Source organism: Silurus aristotelis (genome assembly GCF_946808225.1).
Source record: "Silurus aristotelis genome assembly, chromosome: 8".
Taxonomy (NCBI): Eukaryota; Metazoa; Chordata; class Actinopteri; order Siluriformes; family Siluridae; genus Silurus; species Silurus aristotelis.
Genome location: NC_139581.1, coordinates 29,028,108 through 29,050,607, shown reverse-complemented (window position 1 = coordinate 29,050,607; position 22,500 = coordinate 29,028,108). Strand labels below are relative to the sequence as shown.

General features: G+C 41.1%; 1 protein-coding gene and 1 long non-coding RNA gene across 2 annotated transcripts in view; one reads left to right on the top strand and one right to left on the bottom strand.

Moving 5' to 3' along the window:
* Positions 1 to 22,500, top strand: part of LOC310730002 — a 124,416-nt gene that overhangs the window by 65,587 nt on the left and 36,329 nt on the right. The window lies entirely within an intron of this gene.
* The window catches only part of grm5b (glutamate receptor, metabotropic 5b), a 45,937-nt gene continuing 24,537 nt past the window's right edge, over positions 1,101 to 22,500 (bottom strand). Inside the window, exons 5-10 of the mRNA XM_083548734.1 lie at positions 21,139 to 21,374; positions 17,200 to 17,446; positions 16,298 to 16,466; positions 14,601 to 14,727; positions 6,275 to 7,208; positions 1,101 to 3,246 (exon numbers count right to left, since the gene is read on the bottom strand). Of these exons, the coding sequence (XP_083404860.1) occupies positions 2,349 to 3,246; positions 6,275 to 7,208; positions 14,601 to 14,727; positions 16,298 to 16,466; positions 17,200 to 17,446; positions 21,139 to 21,374 (2,611 nt within the window). The 3' untranslated portion in view covers positions 1,101 to 2,348. The remainder of the gene's footprint in view (positions 3,247 to 6,274; positions 7,209 to 14,600; positions 14,728 to 16,297; positions 16,467 to 17,199; positions 17,447 to 21,138; positions 21,375 to 22,500) is intronic.

The window sequence follows — 22,500 nt, the reverse complement described above, 5'->3', positions numbered from 1 at the left end:
CGAATGAAACTGCAAATGCAAATGGCATCACTGTGTGTTAAATTGAGTATTACCATTTTAATATATTTGAATGAATTTTTTTACTCCGTTGATTAATCAATGGCTAAACATATAGCAAATAAATTCAGTGTATGACAGTAGTTACTCTGATCTTTTGTGGCAATCTGAAATTAATAGTTTAACAATCACGATCTTGTCACTCAAGTAAAAGACACAGTTAGATTCACTAGTATTTGATCCACTAGTATTGTGTTCAGTCTGGCAAAAAATAAAATAAAAACACCTCTAAGGTTGAGAGGAGTCACAGAGGTATGAGAAATTTGGTCCCATGCTATTCAAGGTTCACAAAAAAGAATGTACATTCATAATTCTGAATTGATCATCCTGGGTGTTTGGAACGCACAGGAAGATAAATGGGCCGGAAAGGCAAAATAAGGAAAGAGAAAGTTGAGAAGGGAAAGAAAAGGAAAGTAGAAAATGGGAACCAAAGAAAAACCAAATTGTCATGTATGTAAATATTTACAGGATTTTGCAGGACAGAAAACAAAGCACTTTGTGCAGGTCCTGGGGCCAAGTGCATCTAAAGCAAGTCCTCAGTTTTAACTTGTCCATTTGTGTGTGTAATTGTGTTTGTGTGTGTGGGTGTGTGTATATATATGTGTTACCAAACAACACTGGTTTAAATGTTTCTCAGCCCTTGCTAATCTCTTTGCCTGGTTCCAGATTTAGAGGGATGGTCCTCATATCCCTGTGAGTGTTCTGGTCCCCATAATCCCACACACAGAGTAAACACTTGATAAAAAAAATCTCTCTAATTAGATGACAGCCGTTTATATTTAAGGCAACTACCAAACATAACGACCAAACATAAAAAAATATTAATCACATGTCCATTGAACGTCTTTGAAGCTTCTGTAGCCTCTACGTTTGGCAAAAATGTAACAGTGACATGTAAACACGCACACTAAATACTGTATGTCAGTGACACCCGTCCTCTTTTCAGTCCCCGTAATACCGCAATTGAAACTGTTGTATCGCATTTGGGAATCTATTCTTTCAACCTTGATATTTCTGTTCTCCATCTCGTTCGAGCACTTGTATTTTTAATTGTATTATTGTCTTGTCTAGTTCTCAGCAATACATACCTTTGTTATGTCTTAGGGGAGCATTTTTACACTCTTGGCTAGCTGCATTCAGCGTCCTCTACTGGCTAAAATATATAGCATAGTCTTGTAAATTTTCGCTTTGGTACAAAACGTTTTTATCCATCCCAGAGTTCTCAAAAGGAAAGGTCCTAAAAGGGAAATTATTTGTGGCTCACCCGATTTATTGGGACAATCTCAATTAAAACGATATATATACACTGGATTCATTGCGATGATTGCAAATAAATTAATTAGTTTACCTGATTCATTGGGACAATATTAGCTATACTGATAAATTTACCCGATTCATTGGTCTAAAGTATCTCATATCAACGGTTTTCCAGAAGGCGAACCTTGTGTAAAACGTTTCTGTTAAATACGACCATGACCTGTGCGATGGCGATGAGGTAAATTATTGGAGCAACGTGATTGGACCATAAGCAAATCCAATTTACCTTTATACATAAAATTTTTTTTTGGGGAACAAGGTCGTATACTTCACCTTTCTCACATGTTTCCCTTAATCCACATTGCTACTCTATCTACCGTTTTTCCTGTACGGTTTCGAAAATTGCGTATTGCCCTTTCTTTGTCTTTTTCAAACCTAGATATATCTTCCTGCTTCCCTTCTTTATCACTTTGGTCCCTCTGTCACTTCTAGCTCCTTGCAGCACTGCATATATTTCTCTTAAGGAGATACGAGTTTTAGTCATTTGCATCCTACATATCTGTACAACGTTGTCCTTTTTCTATATTGTTCAGGTTTTTTGTCTAGATTTTGTAATAGTCGTCCATCATTGTCAATGGCGGAACCGTTTACAAAAGATACACCTAGTATCATCTCATCGCTCTATTCATCATTTCGATATCATGCAATAACTCTTTCCTGAGACTATAGTCCTAGAGCACTTGCTGTTGGTCTGCACATGTGTGATTCGATTATATCCTCTGGGACACTATTATTCAATGATTTCAGCTTCACCATCATCGGTTCTCCTCCGAATATTTCATCCTCCTGTTCTCAACTCCAGGGTTTTAAAATCTTCTCTGTTTTCCCATCCACCTCTTGACATTTCCTGAATTCTCAAGTCCTCTAAGGACATTTGAATGTTTGTCAAATTCAACAGCGACAACATGTAAACACGCACACCGGAAAACCGTTATCTTATATCTTGAGCCTTTTTTCCCTCATGACCAAAGTCATTATAAGGACGAGGAGCTCTGGCTGTAATGCCTCAGTACCAAACACTCGTATTTGGTTGACGATTCTGAGGCAGGAGAATTGGAAATGCTTCCTGATGCAACAGAATCTCTAAACGGCGAGGGCGGCGTTAGTGTGAGAATCTCCTCCATTTCACTTTTTGGAGCCTGGGCCTCGTGAACCACCGTTTCCAAAATCTTCTCTTTAACGTCCGGAGGACCTCCGAGGGCGCAGGATGTGGATGGACGGCCACCGTTTGACTCCACGGGTGGAAGGGGTTGAATTTCAGCATAGGTCGTCATAGTGGCAGGCATGGACATGTCTCGGGACAGGAAGTAAGGGGGCGGGACTTTGGGAGGCCGCTGTGGTGAACTCAAGAGCATCATGCTGTTCAGTTCGCTAATGTTAGCTGTGAAACGATTCACTACGCAGCTGATTTGCTCCATTAGCGAACCCTGGGATGAGCTTGAGACTCCGCCCACAACTGCCACGGCTCCGCTGGCAACTCCGCCCCCAACGGGTCCTATCCCTGCAGCACCTGATCCGCTGTCTTTACGGGACGACTGGGTGACGTACGAGGAAACACTAATGATCTGTTCATCATCAGGGGCTTGACTCCGGCCCAGGATTTCTCCCGGCCTCAGACTCACGGTGCTGATCGGTGACGGCGTCTGGGGCCGATACAGGACAGGGTATCGTTCCTCGCTCTCTGTGACCTCGTATAGCATTTTATCGGTAGCGCTGTCGGGCGTGACGTCCTCCGACGCCTTGGAGAACGGCTTGATGACGGCCGTCTGGTTGTTCTCGCGCTTTTTGATGTGGAAGGAAAGACGCTGCCACAAGTGGCCACCTTTGGAGTTGCGCTCCGTCTGAGCCCAAGTCACTGATTTACCGTTTGAGCTACAAAAAGCAAACAAATAGGATTAATTGTATGATTTGTTCATAAGAAATCATAATTTCTATTCATTTACAGTTATATTTATGAAACATCACATTCTCATTTCCTCATTTTTTTAATGTTATTTCGCTATCCATCCTTCTGTCCTTCAGTTCATCCATCCTACTGTCTATACTGTTATCCATTCATCCTGCCATTGGGTGATATATCCATCCATCCATCCATCCATCCATCCATCCATCCATCCATTCGCCCACCCTACTTTTCTATCCATTCTTATCATGCATACTTTTTTCCATCCATTTATCCATCCATCCATATTTCCTTTCTTCTATCATCCTTCATACATTCTTCAATCAATTCTGCCATACATCCTGCCATTCATCCTTCCATCATCCTGCTATCCAACCTTTTATTAATTCATTTATTTATCCATTCTTCCCTGCCAGCCAGCCATCCATCAATCTTTTTTTCTATCCAGTCATCTTTACATCCATCCATTCTCCATTCACCCACTCTTCCATCTACTTTTTTATTCACTTTTCTTATAATGCAAACTTTTTTCCATCCATCCATTTTGCCATCCATTTCTTTATCCATCGTTCTACTTTTTCTTTCTTCCACTCACTGATCTAACCATGCATTCATCCTTACATTCTTCTATTCATTCATCCTTTTAGCCAGACATCCATTTATCTATCTATCGATTCTATCCATCTATTCCTCTTTCGATGCATCCTTCTATACATTCATCCTTTTATCCGTCCCATCCATCCTTTTATTTTCATCGATTTTCTTCTATCCAGCTGTTCTAAGCACATTGACAGAGACAGAAGGATATTTCATAGATGTTTGATTACAGGACGTTTTTTTTTTCTTTCTTGTTTTCATTCTTCTGTATTTGAAATAAAAGGTCACGATCATTTATTTGAACGAATTGCTGTGGAACCACAAAAAGCAATAATAGAGCTATGTTTATCTCTCTCTCGATCTCTCTCTTTCTTTCTGCTCCCTTGGGGTTAATTAGCCTCGTTAGTTCCAACTTATCTCATTTCGAGTATGTGGATTTTATCATGTAGTGTTGATTGAGTACTTCCAAAAAGCGAGAGCGGAAGAAAAGAAAAGGGGGTGGATGCAGATACACAACGAGAAAACTGAAAACAAATTTTAATACTTTTCCATTAATGAGATCTCGGGCATTGAACTAAAAGAATGCTGATTCAGCAAAGGTTCTCGCTCACTCTACCCGTCCCTTCAATATTGCCCTTCCCTCCTTTTTTGTTCGAAACGACATCAGTAATAGGAAATGTGCCTGTGTTTTACCTCCTGTCAGCTCTTGACTGTTGTTTATCCAATCTAAATAAAGGATTCTTCGCCTGCTAGGGTTCTACATAGAACATTCTCAGAAATTGCTCCTCAGAACTTTCCCCTGAAAAACATCTAAAAGAATTCATGGCGGAGTCTATAAAACAACTCTGCTGCAAATGCTACCTCAGGATCTCAAAAACATTCAGACTTCCTTCGTATCATTTAATATATCCTCTGCTAAATCTTTTTTTCGCTAACTTTCGAGACACAAACGCAAACCTGTTCCAGCCTCTGTTAAGATACGAAGATATGGTTTACAAGGTTGGAGTGGAAGATCTTTAGCTATAGTGTGCTGACCACAACCACGTTTGGTTGAATTGTAACAGTACCTGAGGCCTCATTACCTCACCTTCATTAATACCAGACTTTACCAAGGTTCTAGTGGCTAAATGAAATCTCACAAAATCAAGTGGAACATCCTGTCAGATGTAAGGAGCTTATTATAAAAGCAAATGGGGACTAGATGTGGAATGGGATGCTCAAAAAGTAGTACGTAACAATGTTACGGTCACGCGTTCTCAGTCTTTAGCATTTGCAAGCGTGAAATGGAAGTCAATGGGCCAAAGAGTTTATTGTTACAAAATTTACAAGCCAACCAGAACAACGACGCAAGGGAGGTCCCGAAATCTGTGAAGTACGAACACCTTGCTTGGTAAATTTGTGCGTCCGATCATACACAATTGTCAAGATTCATTTCGGGAACAGGAGCCATTTTAACTCTTAAGCTGTCACCACTTTACTTTGCTGCATCCTTGTGGCTGCTCTCAAGTACTGCATCAATATCGCTATCGACATCTCATCCATGGTTAGTCAAATTTCGTTTCCCACCATTGTGTATTCCTCATTTGGCTCATCTTTTAATCCATCCATCCATCCATCCATCCATCCATCCATCCATCCATTCATCCATCCATCCATCCATCCATCTATTCTCTATTCAACCACCCTTCCATGCCTTTATCCTTCTATTGTACATTGATCCTGGCTGTCAGACATCTATATAGCATATCTATTGTTCTATCCAGCCATCAATTTATCCATCAATCAATTCTTTCATTGATCCACCCTTCCAAATATTTTCATATCAATTCCTCTTTCCATGCATCCTTCTTTCCATCTATCTATCCATCCTGCTATTCATCTTGTCCCAGAATCTGCGACGTAACACATTTCTAGCTAAATTTGTGAGTCCGACCCTACCTAAAGCATTGGTTTTCATATCAGGAACAAAAGCAATTTTAACGCTTCAAGCTGTCGCCTCTTTACTCTGCCGCCCCTTTGTGACTACTCTTGAGAATGGCATAGTTATCACTATTGTATCTCGTCACCATTGTGTATTCTTGATTTGGTTTCTTAGGAACTGACTGATGTTCAGTGAGTTTGGTTCACTTAGGATTATTCGTGTCATAATCGATTTTCAAACGCTTTATGGTTACTGGTCCAGTGTGTCCCACTATCTGTTCCCTAAGTTTCTGTCTCACTGTCTATGTATTTTTTATCTACATCTCTGGTAAAAAGAGTGTAATTTTGAGTGTGTTTGTATGTCCAACACATTTATTGGTGTAATCACATTACAGCTTCTCTCAGGCAGCAAAGCACTTACTGGAATGTCCCCCCAAGAGGGGACATTCCATTATTAATTTAGAAATGCAATACACACACCTGAGCCTGTCCCGGGATGAGGGGTGTCTCCTCCACAAGTTGGCAAGGCTGCTGGTGGGCGGTGGTGTCTTTTTGCCCCGGCCCACATGCATGCGGACGGCTGTAGAGGTGGTGAAGGCGCTCCGCACGTTGCGCTCTGGCTTGGCCAGGATGACGTAGACTTTGGGTGCGAACATGCATCCGAGTGCAACAGTGCCACTGAGGCTCACAGAGAAGCACGTTGTCACGATCTTGTAGTCCGAGCCGAAGTAGATGGGCACGAACGCCAGCCAGATGACGCACGTGGTGTACATCGTGAACGCCACGTGTTTGGCTTCGTTAAAGTTCGCCGGCACGTTGCGCGTCTTAAAAGCGTAGAAGGTGCAGCTGAGGATCAGTACCCCATTGTAGCCGAGCGGAGCGACCACGCCCAGGGTGCTGGTGTTGCAGATAAGCCGGACCTCTCGGATAGACGGATGGTGGAAGACAAGGTCCGGCGGCTCGAGGATGAGCAGCGCAACGATAATGCCGAGCTGCACCATGACCAGCACGGAGGAAATGGCGAGCTGTGCGCATGAGCTAACGAAACGTGGCTTCTTGGTGCAGATTTTCTTCTTGCTGCCTGCCAGGATGCGTGCGATGCGGTTGGTCTTGGTGACCAGAGCCGAGTAGCTCAGTGCGGGGGCCAGGCCCACACCAAGGCGCTGCAGGAGGCAGGAAATGACACGTGGTTTCGTAATCAGACAGAAGGTGCAGACGTAGCCCAGGGCGATCCCGAACAGGATGACGTAGCAGAGCTCACGGCTGGATGACTTCACCACGGGCGTGTCGCGGAACACTACAAACACGGCTGCCACGAAGAATGTCACCAGGAGGCCGAGGCAGGAGAAAACCACTGCGGCGATCGGCTCCGGGTCACCCCAGTGCAGGTACTCAACCGGAATTGGGTCACAACCTGAAATGAGACAAGCAAGAGTGAAAAAAATTACTGAGAAAAGTATATTTAATTTTCCCTTTCTCATAATTATAGCATCTGACAATATTTACAACAAAGAAAGTTTATTCAGAATCGGGTTACGTGTCAGAAGCTTCATGTGTGTAGTCGTAGCTCAGTGGTTAAGCTGTAGAATGGAAGGTCATGAGTTCAAATTCCAACACCACCAAGCTGCCACTTGAAAAAACACTGGGCCATTGAAAAAGGCCCTCAGTTGCCAAATACTAATATAAAATATAGCTGCAAGCAGCGATTAGCAGGCTTCAAGCATCTGAGATACTAAAGGTCATAAGGAAAAAGACATCAGGAACATGCCCACAGAGTTCGTTGTAATAGACCTCTAGTAACATTGTCTAACAGGTGCTTACAAGTAATTGGCAGATGGCGGCCATGTTTTTTGACATGCGCAAATGTCCTCATAAACCCTTATGGGAGATTGGACAGAGACTCTACATGGCAAAATTCAGGTCAGAATTCACCAAAGATTAAGGACATATACCAAGTTTTGTCAAGATATCTCATTCCGTTCAGGAGTTATAGCCATTTTCGTAAAAGTGGCCCCGCCTGCTTCGAACGTTTTGGAGAGCCTTTGCGATGTTAAGTTGAACGTTTTTTTTATAATTATTAAAAATCCCTGAACCTATTAATGATCACTGAACATTGCTTCACTGGTTTTGTTCCAATGGTGTGACAAACCGAGGACTAGTTCGCAAAAGTATCTTTTTAACATAACTCAATTTTACGGAAAAAAGGAACTTCGTAGAGCAAATATGTCAATAGGCATTTTCTTTGTTTTGACCCAAGGATTCCAGTTTTGAGTCTACGACAAACCTTGTACGAGCTATGGCCAAAAATGTGTTTTTTGCACTGTAGCGCTTTCTTTGGCCAACTTTGGCCAACTGGGTTGATACTGGGTTTTAAGGCGCAATAATAATAATAATCTCCACAATATGAATAGGGCTGCAGCATTTCATGCTTAAACCCCCTAAATATCGATTGACTCGGAATACATCCTTCTGTTCCTTAAAGTCAGATTGCAAAAAAAAAAATTGCCTATTCTCTTCTATTCTATTTCTATGTCTATTTCTATTCTTCGATATAAACAGCGTAGCTCCGAGTAAATCGGGGTGTTAACAAACCCGAAACGGAAAGCATGAATTGTCTGACAGATGAAAAGCCTCAGCCTTTTTGTACGACGAGGGAGATCGATCCCGGAGCTGCACTTCCTTATTTTATGAACCCAAATGTTAAAATAAATGACAGCTCTTCCTCGGGGGAAGGAGGCGCTGCAGCGCTCGCTGCAAAAGATGTGTCAGTACATCGCCTCCTGAGATTCGGAGAGGTGACGCGTTGTTTGTGTCGTTACTTATTTATTTATTTGTTTATTTATTTATTATATCCGTCTGGGCGGAACAGCCCTTACATACTGTACATCCAGACCGAAAACACTGAGATGCATGGATGGAAAGTACCAGACTTAAAGAACAGAGCAAAGAGAGGGAGAAATACAAAGGAGAAACAAGTATGCTGAGATAATGAGGTAGGAAAAGACAGATGGGGAACGGTTGACAGGCAGCAAGGCGAGAGAAAACAGTACCTATGAGACATGAGGATAGAAGGCCAGATGTGCGCAGCTGTATGTCTGTTTTATGGTGTAATCAGCTTCATTCCGCTTCGATCCATTGGTGTACAGTATGTGCACACTTGAGCTATATATATATATATATATTAGGGCTGTTAATCAATTAAAATATTTCATCACGATTAATCATACGATCGTCATGAGTTAACTCACGAGTAATCACAACTCAGCACGTTTTAATACCCTAACAACATGGGTAAATATGGTGCTTTATGCAAATGTATGTGATGTATATTTCTTATCCTGTTTGTGACGTCAGGAAATGATGTATATTTCGGGTTGTGCAAAAGAGTAGCTGTTGCTTAGAAAAAATCTCTGTAGACACCGTCTTTCTAGCAAACCAGGTTTATTTACAGAAGGTTCAGCATCTTGATACGAGCACCCAGGATTTGCTCGGAGGGGTTCAGAGCCAAACGAACCGTCCTCCCGATCTAACGTCCTGTCTCGTCTATATATCTGAGCCGTTGCTATTGTCCGCATCTCAAAACATACAAGATGTAAGTGAGCTCATTTCTCCAGAATGTTTAGCATAAAGAACATCACCACATATGGACAGTAAGCATGTCTTGTTGTACAGTCAGCTCGTAAGGGCTTTCAGAAGCTGCACATATGCCCTCCAACATAAACATTTTGGCCCAGACTCTAATATAAACACTATGGGTCTTTCAAACATGTCTTATAGGGAAAAGATCTGGTCTGCTTCCAGCAATACAGAATAAAGTCGAATACAGATACTACATATTTCAGATATTACATATTTCAGATACTACATATTTCAGATATATCATATTTCAGCTACTACATATTTAAGATATTACATATTTAAGATACTATATATGTTTATTATCAGTGAAACCAAACTCAACATGGAGCACGAAGAAAGAAATTGTGTTGTTTCCACACGGACGGTTGTAATTGCCGGTTCTGCTGCTGGATTTGAGACTTGACGCAAAACAAATGTTCAGCGATTCAAAATCATTTGCCCTGGAGTTTATTTTTCAGATCTGTGTAAATAAAGGACGTCATGAATAAATGTGTGTTGCGTTGAAAGTTTGAATTTCGCCGCTTTTATATTGATTTATTGATATTTGTATTCCAAATGGTCAGACGGAAATGCGCGCTGCATGAATTACGCGCTGATAAAGTTGGTGGCGTTAAAAAAATTTTTAGAGACTAGTTTTATAACATGCTAACAGATGGCCGCACAAGGCTGCACGCACAGTCGCAGGGAGCACCGGCCTTTATAAGTCGTAGTCATACATCAAGAGCTGTGCAACTGGAGCTATTCTGACCACATGCGCTACAACGTCTGGAATTTTATAATAGACAGCAAATTAGGACTCGCCAATTTCATTTCCACACCCACCCTGCTCAGATTTGGTTCCTATGGACTTCGTCCTCTTTCCAAAGATGAAGATCCAGCTCGCTTTGACACCATTGCAGAGATCCAGCAATTGGTTTAATGATGGGCACATGAGTCCGAATCTCTTCCTGGCAATTGTAGCTCCATATTAAGGCCCTCCACACCACTAACATGTTCTTGTTTAAATGTTGTCTTCACTGCATTGCATTGAAGCTTAGTGGCTTAGTGGCATTGGACTTGGTAGCCAAAGATCACAAGTTCAAATCCCAGCCACAGCAAGCTGCATTTTCTGAGCCCCTGAACAAGGCATTGACCCCATTGCTGCTTAGTTGTATGAATGAGTCGCTCTGGATAAGGGCGTCTGCCAAATACCATTATTGTAAATAAAAATGTCCTCACATCTGGACATCTTTTACCAATATGCTTCTGCTTCTAGACCTAAGTCTGAGGTTCATAGCAGTGGTATCGGCTTCACAGTGGTATATCAGCTACTGCATTAGTAAACAAATAAAAAATAAAGGGGGGGAGTTCAGTGGTTAAGATGTTGGAACTCTGCTCAGAAGGTTGTGAGTTCAAATCCCATGACGACTAAGCTGCCACTTTTGGGCGGCCCTCAACTGCTTAGTTGTACGAATGAGATATTTGTAAATCGCCGTGGATAAGGGCGTCTGCCAACTGGCAGGGCGACTGTTGCGAGCTTTTTACAATTTGATATTCAGCCCAGCGTGACAGGAAATTCTACTGAGAATGTAAAGAAAGAAAGAACGACAAACACGCTGGAGAGAGTAACACGGAACCGAGGATAAATAAACAGACAGAGAGAGAGATGATCGTAGCAGTATTGCTCTTGGTTTCTCTCACAAGACTCCGGGGCGTGAGCATGAAGGTTCTGCGGTATAACGGCGAGCTCATCCATTATTTATCGGCCTCGTTAATTATTCACGAACTCACTTCCCGGTTATTTACGCCTGTGCCGCTTCTTTTACGGTTATTCGTTTCCGTTCATAATGCACTCGATGAGGAAGAAACCATAAGTATGTCTGCCGGTCTCTCTTTCCCTCTCTCTCATTATTTCTCATTTCAGTGAAGCGAAATGAAGTGAAACATGTCGGCACGTGAATGTGAAAAGTTGTAAACAGAACCATGTCGCTCCGTCTATCTGTCTGTCTGGAGGCGTCTCTGCTTTATTAACTGCCTCGACAGACGCCGCGTATCCTTGTATTCGACTCCTTATTGAAGGCTTAATGAAAAATCACACGCCGAAATGAAACAATTCATCTCCGGGGAGACGTGAAAGCCGTTTGATTACAAACTGCCCCTTTTTTATACATCCATCCATCCATCCACCCATCCATCCATCCATCTATCTATCTATCCCATTGTCTGTCTCATTAACATACACCACAGCACACCCAGCCATGCATGTAAACACCAAGCCAGGCAGAGTAATTCAAATCTGATTTACCCAATTAGTTCGCAATGCAGAATTTCGCCATCAAATCCTTTCCTCTATCCCTCCCTCTCTCCATCCCTCCCTCTCTTTTCTCCCTCTTTCTCTTTACATACTTCTGAGTCCAAAAGTTCCACATCTGAGATTTTTTTTTCAATCTAAAAAAATTGCCTATAAAGCGAAAAAATATATATTTTTTTAATCCGAGCTAGAAAATGCGAACCAAAGATTATTTTTTAACGAAATTACAAAAAGAAATGCAACAAACGTAAAATTATGATGCACAAACTAGTTCATGGCAATCGGGAACATCTAACAAAAGTATTGCATCTACACATCAAAATATACCTTACATAATATACGTTTATTTTCTCGTATCTTCTCTTACTTTCTTTTATTTTCTCATTTTATCATATTTTCATATTAATAGCGCAATTTCTGAGTGTCCGATCGGGTTTTCATTTGCAAGTTGTATTCTGTATATAACTACAGCACAAAAGAGTGCACCCCCTCACATTCCAGTAACCTTTTTAGTATATGGTCTAAAGGGACAATACTATAGAAATGAAAATTGGATCTATTTTAGAATAGTCAATGTGCAGATTGTATAGCAGTATAGATTTACTGTCCTCTGAAAATAACTCAACATACAGCCGTTATTGTCAAAATAGCTTTGTCAATATTGATTGGAAATTTCATTATCACACAATGTGTCATAGCTGAGATGTAACACTGCTTTTGCTCAAGCTGATATATATATTGATATATATAAAAGCCTGCAGCCTAAGCACAGGCAAAGAGTAAACATCTATCCGAAAAAAGGTCATAGCGTGAGAAAGTAAATGCTATCGACGAGGTCCCGCATGGCAGCCCTTTACCCAGCAGACGCCACTTGACGTTTGCACAGACTTCCCAAGATACACAGAAAAATGGATCTCTCAGGATCGATTTCCGAACGGCCAAATACCAGGCTTAGCAGGGATACGCCACACCAAATCCGAGCGCTCTGTCTACAACATCATCCGACTACAGGCGTCAATAAGTGCAAGGACATATCGCTCGGTACACGTGTAATAACTTCAGACACGAATCGTGAGCATGTCTGTATTTCATCTGCTGTCGACGAAAAGATGGCACTGTCATGTCAAATATATGTATAAGAGGACACACACACATACACACACACAAGGAGGACTCGATCTTCCACCTACACCTGAAGGACGAGGGCTATTCTGTTGATTACAACAATGTACAGAGAAGACTAATGCTGGAGTAAAGCAGATGTTCAAGGACAAGGAGGATCTTAGCATCTACCAGAGAAAAGCTTAAAACAAGCCTGTGGTGGTACAAAGGAGGTTCAAGAGCAACACAAAAGCAGCAATCAAAGACAAGGAACGGAGCTGATCTCCTCAATCCATGCAACCCACTCAAACGGAAACATGAAACCTGAAAGGATTCAATCTTTTTCACAATGTAGATGTAAATGAAATGCATATACACTACATGGACAAAAGTTCAAGGACAGCAGACTTTTCCAGCTTCTTCTCCATAATGTTTCCACAAAGATGGAGGTACACATTTGTATAAGATAAAGTAGGAGAATTATACCTGTTCCAGCATGACAATGTCTGCACAAAGCCAGCTCCATGAAGATATTTATGCTTTCTATGGTTTGGAGTGGAAGATCTCCTGTGTCAGAGCTCTGACCCTCAACCCTGAACACCTTTGGAGTGAATAGGAGCTCTCACCTCACCTACATCAGTATCTGAGCACAAATCTCAACAAGCACATTCCAAAATCTAGTGGCAGAGGTGGAAAGTAACGAACAGGGTTGGATGAAGTGCACAATTCATGTATTTGAGTTCATGTAGAAAGACATTAAAATTTGAGTAAACGTGTCCCTTTAAACTTACAAAGTAAAAAGTACTTGCCTTAAAATGTATTTAAGTATCCAAAGTACTATGATTTATTATGGCTATAATGTTCCTATTATAATTTTTTTATCTCTTTTGCTTAATCAACTCAGTTTATGTGAAAAGACTCACGCTGATCTATTAATACTGTAGAACGATACTTGACTCAAACACTGATTGATTTCAATTCAAATTATCATGAGCCCAAAATCTTCTTTTTAACTACTTAAAAAAAACTTGTAAATGAGGTCACGGGTGTTTTGGCGAGTTCGAGTCAGTAGTTTCTTCCTCATTTATTCCTCTCGAAATGGTCAGTTGAACTGATACTGAACTGTATATTGGTGATATTGAAACAAGTTGAAAACAAAGCGAGTCCTTGACCCCAATTGGTGACTTGATTGGAATTTTTTTTCACTCAACGACTGATATCGCAGAACGTATTTGAGTAAAAAAGTACAATTACAAGTTAAAGTCTCCCCAAATAGGAACAATTCAGTAAAGTGCAGATTTGCAAAAAAGCTACTTAAGTACAGTAACGAATTAAATTTTCTAAAGATGTGTTCTATATACTGTGACTTATTTCAGCATACTTCAACAAATGTCTTCATTCCTTCCATCCTTTATTCCTTCAATCTCCTTTTAAGAGAAATTCTTGAAGCTGGACATAAAACACTAAACAGTTGATATCGCTAGCGTTAGCGATGACCAAGAAGTAGGAAGGGTTTCATGCATGCGCAAAACAACGCACTATGAATTGTATTTCCGTTATGGAGTAAGTTCCGGAGTTGCCACAGTGACACTGCGCTAACTCTAGTTTCTTTTAAAAACCCCTGGCATTGTTGTGTACGTTTTCAAGTTTAATCGTAATTGAAAAAATAGGATAGGAAATAGGATTGCATTGTGTTCAAATAGAAGTTCAACTAAATCCCCAGCATTACAGCATTAAGAAATTCACAGGTTTCACTCCGTCTGGCTGTCGCCGTACCTGTGAGGTCATCAGTAGGCCATGATCCGAGTTCGCAGGCTCGGCATGTGTACTCATCAAACACAATCTCGTTTTCCTTGCAGGGGGTGCACGTCCAACAGCAGCTCACCTCGCCCTTACGGATAACCTGCAGAGACAGTGAAACACAGTGTGAAACATTGAGAAAAAGAAAAGAGAAACAGACAGACAGAGAGAGGACGGACGGACGGACGGACGGACAGACAGAAAAAAAAGGATAGACGGATAGATAGATTTGCTTCAGTGGAACACTAAACAGACCGGTGTGCTCTCCTTCTGTGCTCCTGGTTAATTAAGGAGCCAATTACAGGTTGAAGCTGAACTAAATGTGAAAAAAGAAAAGTTTGATTTAATTTATCACCTCTGAAATTGTTAAATGAGCTTAGCGAAGTGAATCACTGCAGGCCTGCTGGAACTCATCAGTCCATTTAACATGTAATAAATCAAGGACGAACTTTGTTACCACTTAGAGAAATGTCATTAAGGCACACAGTGACATTTCACTAATTCGGTCGAGGTGTTAGAGTCCACTGGGAATGAAAACTCTAACCTCCATCTCTCCCTCACATGCTTTCCAACAGCAGGCTCTTGGGTTTGGGTTGACTGACTGATTGACTGTTTGACTAGGTGACTGACTGACTGACTGACTGTTTGACTAGGTGACTAACTGACTGACTGACTGCCTGACTGACTGATTGACTAGGTGACTAACTGACTGACTGACTGACTGCCTGACTGACTGATTGACTGTATGACTAGGTGACTAAATGACTGACTAACTGTCTGATTGACTGACTGACTGACTGGCTGACTGTTTGACCAGGTGACTGACTGACTGACTGGCTGACTGCTTGACTAGATGACTGACTGGCTGACTGCTTGACTAGATGACTGGCTGACTGACTGACTGACTGTTTGACTAGGTGACTGACTGACTGGCTGACTGACTGGCTGACAAACTAACTGACTAACTGACTGACTGTGTTTAAATGACTGTCTGACTGACTGACTGACTGACTGTCTGAATGTCTGAATAACTGACTGACTGACTGGCAAGGTGTCTAAATTACAGTCTGCCTGACTGACCTACCAACTCTGTGTCTGCACTGATTGACTAATTCACCTTACTGGCAAATCTCTGTTTTCTTTAAAGTAAATGTGCTTCTCTATTGACGCCTATGAAATTGGTCTTAATGAAAAACTGTTTGGAACAGTCAAGTAGCCATACCAGGACAGAGAAAGCTGCATCTTATAAGGTATTTGAGTCCAGTGGGAATGAAAACTTTAACCTCCAGCTTTTCTTAAGCTCCCAAGCAACATTAATTTACATTACATTACCTGCATTGCTGCACGTTTCAGAGACTGAAAAAAAGTTATTTAGCTTCAGACTCAGGAAACCATAGCACATCAGATAAATACCTGTGCTTTCACTAACATGTGGGGTGGGGGTTAGTAAATCCAGGGTCAATAAAGTAGCTCATAATGGTTAGTGGTAATTGGGGTGTGGTCAAAAAGAGGGGGTTAAAGGGGCATTAAGGGCTTTTTTTGGATAATTCTGATTCTGAGTAAAAATAAAACGAGTTGAGATGAAAGAACCGGAGGTGTCTATACTCGGACCCTGAGAATAGCATGGTTTTTTTACTGCAGTGGAAAGTATTCGATGTGTGTGCGACTCTGACCTTGATCTGTCCCTTATCGCATGGCTCACTGCAGACCGACTTAATGATGGAGTCTTTGTTCGGCCAGATTTCGTCATCGTCTATCTGCAAGCCGCTGTTGTCCCAGCTGCCCACATTAGTGTAGTCGTAGTGGTCTTTTCCCTTTTTCTTAAAGTTCATGATCACATAGCTACATGCACACACACACACACACACACACACACACACACACATAAACATAGCTTTATGTACACTCATGTTCCTAATTCTTAACTCCAATAATAATATATATATTGATTGGTTGGTCATAGCACTTCTCTTTCAGTCCAAAAATGCTCAAAGATTGAGAGTCTGCCTTTATCTGATGGTCTGTGTGACTGAATGATTGGTTTCTTGACTGAAGCTTGAGCAACTCTGTGTCTGACTGACTGACAAGGTACCTGTGTGACTGACTGACTAAGTGTCTGAATAAATGTATGAATGAATAAAAAAATGGTGGACTGATGATTTTTACTGATTGTCTATGTGATTATCTGACTGAATATATGAGTGACTGAACTGTTTGATGGTCTGACTGATCAAATGACTACCCAACTGAATCACTGACTGGCTGACAAAGTGATTGACTGTCTGACTGACTAACTGTTTAAATGACTGAATGTCTGACCGACTGAATGGCTGACTGACTGACGGACTGACGTGTTACTAAAGGACTGACTGACTGTCTGACTGACTGATGGTATGACTGACTGACTGACATTGAAGGACTGACTGACTGTCTGACTGTCTGTCTGACTGTCTGAATGTCTAATAAGGTACCTGCCTGCCTGACTGACTGACTGACTGTTTAAATGACTGACTGACTGACTGACTGACTAACCTACCAACTCTGTCTGCACTGATTGACTGAATGCATTCTGTACCTTCCCAGCGAATCTCCGTTCTCATCGAAGTAAATGTGCTCTCCACTGACGCCTGTGAAGTTGGTCTTCATAAGAAACTCGAGCAGTTTGGAGCCATCAATTGGCTGCATGGCATCACAGAGTCCCGCCATACCAGGACAGAGAGCTTTCTGCATCTTATGAAGACCATATGCCATGCTGTAGATCGCATTTATTACAAAACCCATCTTAGTGTCTTGGGCGTACTGTTGCCGCAGTGAATCCCGGCCTAGAAGGGACAAAGCCACAGAAGAAAAGCATCTGTGAGACAGGTAGTGAAGTATCTACCTCAGCTGAAATGATTGATTCTGTTCTGCTTTACAAGTTTAGTGTAGGTTTGTATTCCATTCATTCCAAATCTCAGTTTGGACACAATCATCCACATTCTTGAACACTGAAGTTATATGTAGCTGCTTTAATAATTAGATGTTCAGGTCTTTTTTTCTTTGAGCCATTAGTCAGTGATATTTTTATTTGCACCCCATCAATTTTTTTTTTTACAAAGTACCTCATATATAGAAATCCAATTATAGTACCTGTCACATTTTATATATTTCTCTCTTTTTTTTATTTAATCCTAATATAATGACGGAAATCCGTCCTGCGCAGCTCTTCCGTGATCGCTAAACAGTGTGCATGTCTGTCAAAGTGACAGCTGGCTTTGTCTTTGAGAATTCATACGACATGTCTTTTTTGAAACACAGACTTAACTATTCTCTCAGAAACACTGTCACGTTAGCTTGTTAGCTGGCTGTTCAGCATTAGCGGTGAAAATTATACCAAATAATACAACTAATCTCTCAGAAATCCTGCCACATTAGCTTGTGTTTGCTGCCTGTCTAGCATTAGCAGTGAAATTTATAAAAAAAATAAACAACTATTCTCTAGGAATCATGTGAAATTGTCTTGTTAGTTAGCTGTTTAACATTAGCAGGGAAGATTATGGGAATAAAACAACTACTCTCTCAGAAATCACGTCATGTTAGCTTGTTAGCTGGCTGTTCAGCATTAGCGGTGAAAATTATACAAATAATACAACTATTCTCTCGGAAATCCTGCCAAGTTAGCTTGTGTTTGATGGCTGTTTAGCATTAGCAGTGAAATTTATAAAAAATTAGACAACTATTCTCTAGGAATCGTGTGAATTTGTCTTGTTAGTTAGCTGTTTAGCATTAGCAGGGAAGATTTTGGGAATAAAGCGCCTATTCTTTCAGGAATCCTGCCACATTGGCTTGTGTTTGTTGGCTGTCTTGTGAGCAGAGAATATTATAAAATAAAAAAAAATTTTATCAGAGATCTTGTAATGTAAGGTAATGTTAATTGCATGTGTAGGATTAGCGGTTTTAGCTAGGAAACTATTCTCTCTGAAATCCTGTCACTTTCGCTTGTTAGCTGGTTGTCCAGCGTTTGGAGTTTATGAAATAAAACCCTGGTGTTTACCCTCAGAACACCTCTCTCTCTCTCTCTCTCTCTCTCTCTCTCTCTCTTTCTCATTGTAACTAAAACTCATTGGGGCACACAAATTGAGTTCCATTCATATTCTTTTCTTATTGAAATTGATCTTTTTGAAACCGCGCCGCTTTGATGTGACGCGCGAACGGTGTGTGTGTGCACCAGGTACGCACTATGAATGAAACAAAAAAAATTTACAGGATGAGACAGAAAGTCGAGAATGAAAGGAATATCATTCTTCCCTTTTTTGAAGAGAGGTAACGAGGGCAGAAACAGAGAAGCTGGAAGAACAGAGGAACGAAACGACTGGCACTTGAAGGGAAATATCCTGATTTTGATGAAAAAAGGAAGGACAGAATAATGAATAAAAAAGGAATAATGTGCTGTTTTGTAGTCAGATCTGGATTGTAAAGATGATAAGTAAAGATAAGAGATCTACCGTATGCCGTTAGGTGACCTGGACATGGAGGAGGTCTACAATCGTTTCAAGGTCTTTTTTTTCCAGACATGTTCTTGAGAATGTTTTAGGACTGAATATGAAATGGCTCGATTCTGGTTCATAGAAATGGGTTTGAACTCATTGTAATTATCAGCTGTTGAAAGCAGGGTTGAGTTTGCATTCCTGGAGCGCATTCAGGTTAATTATCGCTTGCCAAAATGGATCCGCAGCTGATTGCAGCTTGAATGAGATGGGCCATTTCTCACTTACTGAAAAGGCTTCGGATTAATTATAATTGGCTAAAATGGGATTGGGATGGGTTCAGTTAGTGTAATGGACTTTGGGGTTATTTAACTGAAACTGGGTCAATTGCGTATTAGTAAAATGGGTTTACAGTAAATGAATGACATGTTTTCTGCCAGTATGCAAGTTATTGCAAATGTCCCACAGAATTTGTGATAGATTTGCATATGAAGACCATTCTGTGATTTCCTTAGGTGAGTTTGGGCAGATTCTGGGTTAATTATAAGGTTTGGGTTATTAAACTGAGCTTGAGTTGGGGTTGGAGCTTTAAAGTTTGGGGCATTAAACTAGTTTTAGGTTTGAGGAATTGAACTGGGGATGCTTATTGAATTTAGGCTGAGTTGAAATAACTAAGATAGATTTTAAGTTAACATTAATTAACTGAGGGTTAAATTAGTTGTTAATCTTGCATTATCAGTAGCCTAATGAATTGGGGTTGGGTTTGGGTTACTGAACTGGGGTTGAGTCAAATAGTGAACTAAGTTTCAGTTTAAATAAGTGGCCTAAGGTTTAGTTAGTTATCGAACAGGGTTAATTTGGGTAATTAGACTAATCTTGAGTTTGGTTTACTAAGGTAGAGTTGAGTTTAGGTTCCAGAACAGGGTTGAGTTAATGTTATTAAACTAGGGTTTAGCTGGTTAGTGAACTAGGCTTGAGTTTGGTTTGTGTCCCAACTATGGTTTACTTAGTTATTGAATTGAGGTTGGTTTTTGATAATTACAATACTCTTGAGTTTGGGCTATTGAGCTAGAGTTGAGTTTGGGTTTTAGAACAGTATTTGAGTTTGGGTTATTAAACTTGGGTTGAGTTTAAATTACTGACCTGGGGTTAAGTTTGGGTTATTGAACAGGGGTTGAGTTTGGGTTAGTATTAAAGTATTAGTAGTAAATATAGGTTTGAGTTCTGGGGTTGAGTTGGAATAACTGTACTTGAGATGAGTTTTGGCTGATGATCTGAGGTTGAATTTGGGTTATTGAACTTGGGTTGAGTTTGGGTTATTGTACTGAAGTTGAATTTAAGCTGCTGATTTGCGTTTGGATAAGCTTATTTACCTAGGGTTAAATTTACGTTATTGATCTGAGGTTGCATTTGGGTTATTGAACTGTGGTTGAGTTTGATGCTAACCTGGAGTTGAGTTTGGGTTACTGCACTGTAGGTACATTTTCCGTTGCTGAACTAGGGTTAGTCACCTGTAAATTACTGCACATGGTTTACAATAAAACATTTTATTAAATTGGGTTTAATTGATTTTGATTGGGCCAAACTTGTGCTTGTGATTAGTTTTTGACTTCAGTCTGATTGTTTTGCGATATGTTTAGGATAAAGTTCAGGAGTTGCATTTTGGTCATTTGTAGTTTATTGTAATGTGGTTATTCAAATTAGGGGTTAGTGCAAGTGGTTTTGGGTTAAGTAAGAGTTGTGTTTGGGCCAGGTGTGGGATTATTGTTAAGTGTTGCTAAGTGGTTTCAGTTTAAATAGTCTGAGGCACTGATTATCATATGAAACGATTTCACTCCCATTAACATGTAAACATATTCAGGAATACATTGATCAATAAGTGAGACTCTTCTCATCTCCCACCTTCACCTTCCCACACCTTCCTGATTCTACTAACATAGCAATGGCTCTGGAGTGTGTATGCATAAATGAAGGTGTGTTACATAGATCATGGGCTTGGGTGGTAATTAGTTGGATTGTGAGAGAAAATAACTTGTGTGTGAACTCACTGCTACAGGTCCGATTGTATTCCGGGTTCTCCTGAGGATGTCCCTTCAACCTGCATTGGAAGCGATGCTGCCAGAACTCCGGGAACCATGGGTTGCGTAGGTTGTTTTCGGGACGTAACTTTAAGTAGTAATCGTCAAACCACTTCACTTCGGCTGATCGCAGTTTTATGGTGAGCCCACCTGCTGCCTCACGCACGTACCCGTCCGTCACGTCATAACGGTCTGCCCATCCGTCGCTGTGATAAACAAAAAGGGGTGGAGACAAGAGATTTTTTTTTGTGTTTACGGTTCATAAATTGCGTAATGTTTTTACATTTTCTCCTCTTTTTTATGTACAGTGCAGCAATCCATCTGATTCACCTCCTTGATCTGTCCATCTTTCTGTTTTCTCTCACCCATGCACACATTTTTCCTGACTCTCCCTCCTGCCTTTGCCATCTTGCACCCTATTTCCTTGTTTTCCTAGCCAATACTGTCTATGAACATGTTTTCTATGAGCACACACACACACACACACACACACACACACACACACACACACACACACACACACAATCTGTAAATCGGTTCGCGGTTGGAATCCTTCGAAACGCCGTTGTCATGGATACGGCTGCAGCCAATCACACTCCAGCGTACTCCGAGGGCACTGACCGCACACGTAGGGCAAGCGATGGTGCCATCTGTAGCCTGTGTGTGTGTGTGTGTGTGTGTGTGTGTGTGTGTGTGTGTGTGTGTGTGTGTGTGTGTGTGAGAGATCTCACACCTCTTAAGAGTTCTGACATTCCAAGGTGAGCGACTACAACGAAGGTGACCAATTAATGTGCAGCAACACGGCCTGATATGCAAATGAGTCCCAGCGACTATGTCTGTGCATGAGAGATAACACACACACACACACACGCGCAAAAAAGAGAGAAAATGCCTCAGAGAGGTTGTGCTCACAGACTTACGAAGATTATACTTCATCCAGGATAGCATGTGTGTACGTGTGTGTACGTGTGTGTGTGTGTTTATGTGTGGAAAATTACATGACTGCCTGCAGCGATTCAACCCATTCTAGATTTTCAGTGTGTGTGTGTGTGTGTGTATGTGTGTGTGTGTGTGTGTGTGTGTGTGTGTGTGTGTGTGTGTGTGTGTGTAAAATTACATGACTGCCTGCAGCGATTCAACCCATTCTAGATTTTCAGTGTGTGTGTGTGTGTGTGTGTGTTGCTTTAGGATGAGTCTGGGGAAACTCAGTATCCAGAACTGATTGAGTGATGCTTCCCGGAGTGTGTACGCGGATGTACGTGTTTGTCAAATTAGCTGTCCGTTTAATTAGCACACACACACACACACACACACACACACACCCCCACACAC